Source organism: Phaethon lepturus, unplaced genomic scaffold (assembly GCF_000687285.1).
Source record: "Phaethon lepturus isolate BGI_N335 unplaced genomic scaffold, ASM68728v1 scaffold45779, whole genome shotgun sequence".
Taxonomy (NCBI): Eukaryota; Metazoa; Chordata; class Aves; order Phaethontiformes; family Phaethontidae; genus Phaethon; species Phaethon lepturus.
In genome coordinates, this window is record NW_010566423.1 from 1 (window position 1) to 10121 (window position 10121).

At 44.1% G+C, this 10121-nt stretch overlaps 1 protein-coding gene across 1 annotated transcript; it reads left to right on the plus strand.

Annotated features, from left to right (window-relative positions):
- Positions 1 to 102: 102 nt before the first annotated feature.
- LOC104614481 (erlin-2) lies at positions 103 to 9911 on the plus strand (the record flags this gene model as incomplete). Its single annotated transcript, XM_010295472.1, has 9 exons — positions 103 to 161; positions 655 to 716; positions 1664 to 1789; positions 3687 to 3760; positions 4183 to 4241; positions 5516 to 5607; positions 5956 to 6045; positions 8188 to 8267; positions 9415 to 9911. Coding segments are annotated over 9 exons (852 nt in total), but the record flags the coding sequence as incomplete, so codon positions are not given.
- Between the last annotated feature and the right edge of the window lie 210 nt (positions 9912 to 10121).

Genomic DNA, 10121 nt, shown 5'->3' on the forward strand with positions numbered 1-10121 from the left:
GCAAGGGGGAGGTGTGGGCAAAAACGTGCGGCTATTTCATATGCTTACGAACAAGTAGGTTTTGTGCAGGGCAAATCCTGTCTCTTAAACCTCTTTTCTTAAAACTCTCTTCAGACCACGCTGCAGACAGATGAGGTGAAAAATGTTCCGTGTGGTACCAGGTGAGACATTCAGCCTTTACACCCTGCAGTCCTTCATTTCTGCTAGAACACTTTCAATCCTTTCCCTTTTTCCCCCCCTGCTTGCTCCAGCGTGCTTTAAAACATCTGGATTCGTTTTCATGGACTGGATTTCCCAGTACCCCCCCAGCTGAAATCAGTGGATGGCTTTGTAATGCATCGCCCAAGCTGATGAGCCCTGCTGGGTTGGTTCGTGTGCAGCCAACCCTCAATGTCTGCATTGAGTTTTCCAAGCCTGGGCCCATGTTTCATGATCCAGTTTCTGGAGACACACATAATTGAAACCAGGAGCCTGGTGCAAGGAGTGAGGGTTGGGGATTTGGTGGGTGCTGCAGCGGTGCTGCACGCCGGTGTGGATGCTGCGCTCAGCCCTCTAGAGGGAAGTGTCCTCCACTCAGAAGCTGCATGGCTGCACAGGCAGAGCACTCGGCCTCAAGCAAAATTCTTTTTTTTCTCCTTTTTCTTCCCTCTGCAGTGGAGGAGTGATGATTTATTTTGACAGAATTGAGGTGGTGAATTTCCTCATCCAGAGTGCTGGTGAGTTCTTCTCCTGCGACCCTGAAAATCCTGCAATCCAGAGTTCTTTGTGCTCCTGCTAGTGTGGGATGAGGTGAAGACGTTGTGTGTGGCTGTGCTTTGATTTGGAGCAGGGGCGTACCATGAGTATTCCCCTGGGTACCTTGTGAAGCCCTGTACTTCCTGGGTGGAAACTTTAAACCAGTCCTCGCAGAAATTTTGTGTGTCTATCTTTTTTTGCATGTGCTTGTTTTATGCTGCTAGTTGCTTCACTAACACCTGAAATTATTTGTATTATTATGGCCCCACCAGGCTTTATGCTTCATGTTATTCAAATTCTGTTATTATTTCAAACTCAGATTTATGTTATTCAAATTCTGATTTGAATAACGAGGTGTGCAAGAAGTAGGGGAGACAGGGTGTCTATGAGCAGAAGGCTGCCACTGAGGCCCAAGGAGAATGACCTGTGCAACCTTTTTTTCCCCAAATTCTTTGATTTTTCAATCTCCTGTTGGTTACAAGTATGGTATAACTGCCTGGCTCATTGGTGGCCTGCTTTGAGACCCCTGCTTTACCTCAGCTGCAGGATCCCCTTTCCCTGCTGTTCGTAGACCACAGAGCCCCTGTATTCTGCGGCTCAGACACAGCCCATATGTCATCTTAACAGAGATTTGCAGATAATGTAGGTAGATAGATTTTGTAGGTAACGTAGGGCTGTTATTAGTTAGGTATCCTTCTGTTTACAAAGGATACGATGGAATATCAGCTAGGGTGTCGTGAAATACTAGCAATATATAAAACTCCCCTGAACAAACTATTTGTTTGTGGTGCAGGCTTCTCTTGCACGTGGATTCCTCATTTCAGATTGGCACCCCATCTCTTGCTGCTGTGACTCAGCCATAAGCTTTCCAACCCAACCCGAGACGTCCCTCCATCCCAGCTGTTAACACGGGTTTCTTCTTTTGTAGTATATGACATAGTAAAGAACTATACTGCTGACTATGACAAAGCTCTCATCTTCAACAAGATTCACCATGAGCTGAACCAGTTTTGCAGTGTCCACACGCTGCAGGAGGTCTACATTGAGCTGTTTGGTGAGCTGCCCCTCTGACCTTTCGCTGTTGGATTGATGGCTCCTTGAGTGATGTTTCTGATGGTTATTTGCATGATCTGTTGGTGCAGAAGTCGCATCAGCCCAACTGATGGGCTTTTTACCTATTAATCCAGTGTCTGCTCTGTTTGGAATCAGGATTGTTAGCCAGCTACCATCATTTACTCCTTGTTACCTTTTGGTGCTGAGTGCTTCAGTGTGTTCTAACAAAAAAATCCAAACCCAAACCTGCCAGTAGGAGCGGAGGGCTTTAGGGAAGAAGGGAGCGGTAATTCTGCTATGTTCTTTGTCTGTTTAGCAAATGTGACTTGTTGAATCAGTCACAGGCTTTGCTAGTCCAGATGGAAAGCCAGTCTTTTGCTCTTTGCTGTTACAGAAAATATGAGCAAGCACTCCCTGGCCTGCGGGTTTGATTAGCTTTGTGTCATGCACGTTGCTGCAACGCCTGGGCACTGCGAGTGAGTGCTTGCTGACCTTCCCTCCCTTGCTTCAGGCTGCTGGGAAATCAGGCAGCACAGACCTTGGGAGAACACATTGCAAGAGACTGTCTGAAGAAAAGTTGTATTTTCTTGGTAGAAATAGACCAGTTGCTGCCAGTGCTGAGTGTTTTTTGTTTAGGGCTTTGGACTAACAAGAAATTCCTTACAGTGTTTCAGCACTGCTGACTTGTGGACAAAGTATTGCTGTGAATGGTTTTGGACCCTAAATGGTCAGAATTTGTGCCTGAAAGAACACAGGGTATTTGCAAACTCCTGCTCTCTGTTCAAACTGGACTTCCCAAGAAGCCTGGCTATCCGCTTCCTGACAGGCCTCTGCACAAGACACAGAACTACGGCTCAGTTCCCCTCCAGTTCCTTTATGGGACTGCTGGCGGGTGTACTGGTTCTCTGCTGATGGAGTCTCCAGATGTCGGCAGCTGCTGACGACAACTGCTTGAAATGGACTCAAAGCCACTGATTTGCACAGAAGGAACTTGTATAAACTCCTGTGTAACTCTTTGTTTGAGCTGAATGTTTTCTGGCTCAGGAGTTCTGAAATGGGGCACAGCCCATTTCGAGCAGACTTATGTCATTCTCTGCGCCCACATCTGCAGGCAGGTGCAGGAAACTGATAACAGCTGTTTCCTAAACTCCTGGCTGAACTTTATTATGAGTGTGAGTTCCAGATAGCTAAACTGGGACCAAAGCAAATAATCAAGGAGTGCGATGTGATCATTTTCAAGGCCATTACATTTTTATTTTCCCTTTGCACTTCTCAGCCGGCCCTAACTGGAAACACTGCTATCCTTAGAGCTTTTCCTTGAAGCAAGGTTTTGGTTTGTGTTTCCTTTTGAAATTTCTTAGCTATGCTGGAGCTAATCAATTGAGCCAAACAGACTTTACTGATTTTTTTTTTTTTTCAGCCTATTAAAATAACTAATGCCGCCATTTCACATTTCTGCCTTTCCATTTTCTTTGTCTCCTGCTGGCACAGATGCAGTTCCTAATCAGTCACGATTTAGCTGGACCACATTACTTCAGGATCTAGTTGGGAAGATATCAATGGGGGAGTGGGTTAGAGCACAGATTCTTTATCATAAAGATGCTACTTCTGGCTCAGAAAGATTCTGAGCTGCAGGTTATGGAAAACTGGAAGGAGTTTTATCTTATGCCTGCCATGGTCCTACAGTCAGTCCCAAGTGTTTGGTGCTGCTCAATGCTGCTTGACATGCTGAGACAGGTGGGAACCTGCCTTGGGATCAGGGATGGTTTTTCTCAGCCCATCACTTCTACACCAAACTTAAACTTGTAGAAATCTGAGCCATTCCAGCTAATTCTGTATGTGTTGACAGCAAGCTGCCTTGCAGAGTTCTTAGTTACTTTTCTTTTTCCCCCAATCAGATCAGATTGATGAAAACCTTAAACTGGCCTTGCAGCAAGATCTAACTACAATGGCCCCTGGATTAATTATACAGGTAATCAGGATTCACTTTGGGATGTCTGAGGTGCAGATCATAAGGAGGGCTAAAGGCTAAAAGGAAATAGGAAGCTGTGAAACTTTTTTTAGAAAATTGCTTTATAATACAGACAGTTCAACTTGAGGAATGAGAACAGTATCCTTTCCATCCCCTCTTAGCTTTGATGTGTTGGGTTTCTTTTGGTGTTATTCTGGGTACTGGTTTACCCAGGTTATAATCTCCTGTCATGTGGGAATGAATGATCTCCTGACGTTTGCTCTGTGGAGTTTGGACCTGGTCACAGTTTCTGCAGCATGTGAAAGCTTTGTGTGGCAGAGCGTGCCCTAAGCGTTAGCTCCCCCATCCTCTGCAGCCTATGGGGCCATTTGGCTTTTGATTGTTGGCTGCTTGCCTATGTTTTTTTCGGTCTCTCTTTCCAGGCAGTTCGAGTTACAAAGCCAAACATCCCTGAAACAATCCGGAGGAATTATGAGCTCATGTAAGTGCCTGAGACTTGCACCTTTGTGTTGCCAAAAGGAATCGGTCATCCAGATTAATGTGTTTTCACAGCATGCAGTGATCGGAGTGCCCTCTGCCAGGCCTGCTCTCAGCCTCATGCTGCCATTCAGAAAGGGTCTGGTGAGGCAGCACCAGATGAGCACGTGTCTGTCACTGTAAGTGGCTGGCAGGTCACTGCTGAGTTAGAAGGTATTTCTCCATTTTGAACACTTGAGCACAGAAATTATTTGCCCAAGGGCTCCTTGCTCTTGACACTGGTCCTATTCTAAAGAGGCCTCCCAGAGCATGTGAGTGGCAGGTGGATAGATTCCACCACTAATCCTGTTGTTTGACTAGGATGGAGAAACTGTTGATTCAACAGGCTGAAGACTTGCAAAGCTTTGAAATAACTTTCTTTAATAGCACTTGACGTACTGATCCCTTTTCAATGCTCTGAGCCAGCTGCCTTCTCTTGCACTTGATCATTCAGAAATGCTTATGTTCTCTGAGCACTCTGCCAAGAGAGTCTGTGTAGGCCAGAATAAGACCCCTCTCATCCATTTTGCTTCCCTAGCATTTCACATGACCTTTTGGTATCGTGGTATGTCATGTGCGGTATGGTCATGATAGGCAGAATCCCAAATCGGCCTGTTATCTGTTGCCATAAATACAGCAGGATATGTGTTAAGAGAGTCTTGTTCTTGACTCTAATCTCCTCCCTGATTGGGAGACAGAGCAGGGTGTTTTATTTATATACACACACTTTTAAAACGTATTAGTGTATGTACAAAACAGTAAGATAGAAAAGGCTTTAGCATGTAAAATGCACAGAGCCATTTGATTGAATGAAGCGTAATTTCAAAGCTATATACTTCCAAATGAAGAAGAATAGCTGTCCGTGAGGGCAAGGCTTTTACAGGATTTTAATTTCTTACTTCATTTAAATAATTTCCTCATTAACAGTAGCCCAAAAAACTTAGATGTGTATGGTCTGTGCCCTGCCTCTTGTAGAAGGTATTATCGCAGCCTGCAGAGAGTAACAGGGTGTGTTTCACACTGACTTGACTGAAAAGTCTTCCTGCTTTGGAGGGGAGGAAAAGATGCTTTGATTTAGAAAAAAAGCCCTGTATGTGCAGGTACATGCACTCTCCTGGTTGCTGCTTGCCTTAAACGTGCTCGAAGGAGGGCTGAGCCAACAGCTCATCCTGGAGATGCGGTAGGCCAGACCACTTCAGTAAGCTCACGTTTTGTAACTGGCTTCTTCTGGCTCACTAGGGAGAGTGAGAAGACAAAGCTGCTGATTGCAGCACAGAAGCAGAAGGTGGTGGAGAAAGAAGCGGAGACAGAAAGGAAGAAAGCCCTCATCGGTCTGTACGTCTTTGCTTGAAGGCAGTAACTGTAGGGGTGTGTGGTGGGGTGGGCAGCAAAAAGAACCCAGACGTTGGGGGGAGATGCACCTGGTGCAGTGTTGGATGGTCTCTCTGCTGCATCTGTTTTGCTGCTGATCTGAAATCTTCCAGAGAAACTCAAAGAGTTTTTCAGGTGGGTTCCATCTTTGCCCACAAATGTAGACTGATGCCTGCTGAGGGCTGAAAATTCTTCCCACAAATTTATTTCCAGCAGAAGGGGTTGGTGGGGACTTTCATGGGTGAAGTTGCTTCTGGCATTAGGGAAACCTTGTGACAACAGTGTGGATGTGTTCTTTTTCATTTCAGAGGCAGAAAAAATTGCACAAGTTGCTGAAATAACTTACGGACAGAAAGTTATGGAAAAGGAAACAGAGAAGCGAATTTCAGAGATTGAAGGTGAGTGGTGAGCTTTCCAATATGTAAATGTTCTGTGGTGAATTTTACCTGAAGATCCTGAAGCAGCTCACCTTGAAGTGTGTGTATTGACTGTGTTCTACACAGCCTATTTTGCAGTAGAGTTTTCAGGGGGGCAGATCAGTCAGCATAGAAGGCGGCAGTCAGGATACTTGGGCAGTGACAAAGTTAGTGAAGCTTGTCTCTGGATTCTTAGCTGATTCTTCATATAATGTAAGTGCAGGAAGTATAGTTGTCACAAGTCCAGAGGAAGGGAATGGCAGACTTGTGTCTTCCTAAAAGAAGTTGTGACAGGTTTTAGATAATGGCTGCAGGCTCTCACAGAGAAGTAGAAGCATCCTAGAATATTACTGTGCAGTCTTGTGAGGGCAGCCATGTCTCTTGCTTATCTGCAACAGGGTAGTGTTGTGGAAGCTTTGTATCCTTTTCTTGCTTAGGATTCTTCTAGAACTTGTCTCTTTCTTGGAGGGAAGAAGAGGTGTGGAAATTTATCTTTAGTTTGTTTGTGTAGCATGAAATATTTAGAAAACAAAGTCTGGCTATTACACACTCTGCAACAGCAGAGGTCTGTTATGTAGCTTCTGACTCCTAAAGGTTGAGAGACGAAAGGGGTAGTGTCTTCTTTTGGAATTGTAGTACTTTGCTTTAACCAATAAATCTGTAATATCTCTATTTAGTTTGCATTTTTTCTTTTTCATTCTCCTTTAGTTTTGCAGCTAACTACTTTTAGGAACTAGGATTGACCGGATGCAGGAATAGGAATGTTTCTTTGCAGACTGTGCTTCTTGAAACTCTTTCTCAAGGTGATCTTTCTAGGTGGTTGTACTATTAAGTTAAGATCATGTCCCTCCACCTATCTGATACAATGCTTTGTCAAGCAAATTCCAAGACGTGAAAAGGGGTCTGCATTTCCAGCGCAGAGTGGCGAGGTCTTATTTTCAATTACATTCATTATAGGCCCTGTCAAGCTTTGCAGAAGGCCACTGAGGAGCCAATTAAGAGTTTTACACATCAGCAGCTTCTCATTAAGAAGTTCTGTGCAGAAATACAATGGGTTTTATTTCTTATAAATGTGTGTTACCAGGTGTGAGGCCTTCAGTTCAACTCTGTGCTGGCAGAGGATTTCTGTCTTCCTCATTCTTTCTAGTGTCGCTGACTGGGACCACACTTTTTAGCCAAAAGAGAGGAAGTCTCAGGCCAAACCGTCTAACTGCTTACATGATTTTTAAGTGTAGCAGCTCACAGGACTCCCTGCTAGTATAGGTAAACAAATGGTTTAGCCAGCTGTGCAACTCTCAAATCCAGACCAGCATGTATTACAGTCGTGTGGCTCCCTATCATAGAAGGAATGTCAAGAGATCACATCGAACCAGGCAGATTAAACTCATCTTAGCCTTAACACGATGGCCTCTTCTCACATCATTACCATGGAATAGGTAAAAAGTCAGAAGGGAAAAAAGGAGTGCGATACAGAAAGGGGAGTATGTCCTTCCTTAAATATCTCTGCTAGGGGTCAGGGAATTCCAGTATTCAGCAGTATCAGACCCTTTACACAGTTGTTGACGTTGCAGAGAAAGAGCACTCCGACCTTTGCTCAAGGGGCAGGGCCTGTAAAGGTTAAAATTGCCTGCCTCTACGTGCCAGAATCTTAACCTCAATATCCCAGGCAAAATCCCATCTGGGGAATTGCATTCACAGTCACAGACTTCATCTGTAGAGCAGTCTGCTGTGCTGTTCTTGGAGTCCTGTGCAAATGTCGTGGGTAAATACTACTTTTGCAGTGGAACAGTTGCTGTGTTTTCAGCACGAGAGTTAGTGGCTGGGCAGAAAAAGAGTGTTCTCAGCCCGCGTGACAGGAGTAGTAATAAAAACCTTATGTTTATAAAATGCTTTGAGGTCTTCAGCTGCAGATGCAATTTACTTATTTAATGCTATCATCCTGCAGCATTTTAGATGTAAATTGAGATCCCATTTCTGGGCTTCCCGTTTTGTTCCCTCTTCCCCTTGTTGTATCCCGTACGGCTTAGATGTGGTAGTGGCCACTTTAAAAAGTTTCCAGCTGCAAATGGTGCTAACATGGCTGGAAATAAAAATCTGAATATGAGAGCATGTGTTTTCTTCCAGATGCTGCATTTCTTGCAAGAGAGAAGGCAAGAGCTGATGCTGAATGCTACACTGCTATGAAAGTAGCCGAGGCTAACAAGGTATTGTTATTTCCCTATGCTGTGCTTTGAAGCAGGGCTCCTTACCTTAGGCTGTATAGAAGCACACGGCAAAAGAGCAATCTGTGTTTAGTGTTTGCTTGTTGTGTCTACTTTTGCTTTTTGACTTAAAGACAAAGCCATCTTCTCTCAGAAAAGTTTTACTTGAGACTGAAACAATTAAATCCTTATTTGCAAATTCATTTTTTTCTCTGCACAGATAAATTTATGTCAGGATACATGAAATATCTGGTCATCTCTGGAGACAGCTCTGCTAGATGCTAATGGGGCCATGGCTCCCTCTGTAGATAGAGTATCAGTTTCAGTGTTGCCCTTTCACGCTGTTGTGATCAGAAATGTCGATTCATTCCAATCTGCAAGCTGGCAAGCAATTAAAGCAGGGAGATCTCTAGAGTGACAGACAGGCTTAAAGTAAACAAGTGTTCAGGTAAACAAATGGAGCTGGTCTTACACACCAAACTAACTAGCCTGGCAAAGCCTTGGTCCTGCAAAAGGTGGGGTGGGGGGCGGGGAGGGGAGCCAACAAACAAACAAAAAAAACCAACTGACACACAAAACCCCCACCTGGAAACAGAGAAATTCTATGGATAGAATTGCCAGGCTTGCTATTGCCAACAGCATGTTCCCAGGACATCCCAGCAGGAAGACTTTCTGTTTTGTAAGGGTCAGTGGGAATGGCCAGAGATCTGGGATGTTTGTGCACAAGTTTTGTCCCAGTTATTCTATCCTCTCTGTTTTAATGTCATTATCCTGAACGAATGAGCTCTGCTTTCTGAAACAGACTCGTCAATCTACTCTCTGGAAAAAAGCCAGTTGTATTTTTCTTTCCAGTAGCTTGCATTGCAAGGGCTTTCAGTGAGTTACGTGCTTTCGAGCATCTCCATCTCTGGTACATTTGGATTGAACATTTCCCCAGCTGCTTCCGTCACTTTTTCATTTTGCGATTTAGTCGCTGGGATTTAGAGCTTCACTTAAACATACTGAAGGAGAGCCTTCTTCTGGGCGCTCCATCTTTTTGGCTGAAGGGAGCATGAGCGTGCCTGCTAGTGTTGTGGAAAAGTAAATGCCTCATATACTCATGACAGAAATTTGCTTTTGACTGAATCTGAGCTGTTGTCTTTTTGTGCAGCTGAAGTTAACTCCTGAGTACTTGCAGCTGATGAAATACAAGGCTATTGCAGCAAATAGCAAGATATATTTTGGCAAAGATATTCCCAACATGTTCATGGACTATGCGGGAAGCCAGACCAAATTTGCGGAGGGACTAGCAGAAGGAATCCAAGAAGAGGAGGGGGCAGGAACCAGTGAGGAGGCAAAACCACTTCATAATGTCAACTGAAAAGAAAGATTTCTACTTGTTTTATATCAAAAGAAACAAGAACTGGGAGGTTCCTTTTCATTTTCCCCCTTTCCTGTGCTGAAAGAGATGAATCAGATTTAATCTTTTCAATCTTTTGTATGACAATTAGACACAAAGACTTTGGTATTTATGGGGTGTTTTTTCTGGTAACTTCTAAGCAACCAGCTCCAGGTATGTCCACTAGATGCACCTCTCTGCTCTTGGATATACAGACCAAATTATGCTGGAGAGGCTAGCTAGACTATCTGTTCTGCAGCCAGCTTAGACGGATACTTAATTTTGGATTGAGGTGGCTTGCAGCATTTGGAAGTAAAGAAATTTTGAGGTTTTGGAGGGAGGAGAATTGCTGCTACAACTTGTTGTTTTGTTTTTTTTCTTGTTGGAAATTTTGAGTACTTTATTTCAAACCCCTTTTAAAAAAAAGGTGCTAGACTTTTGTACACTACGCACGTGTCTGCTTGAAGGCCCGGACCTGG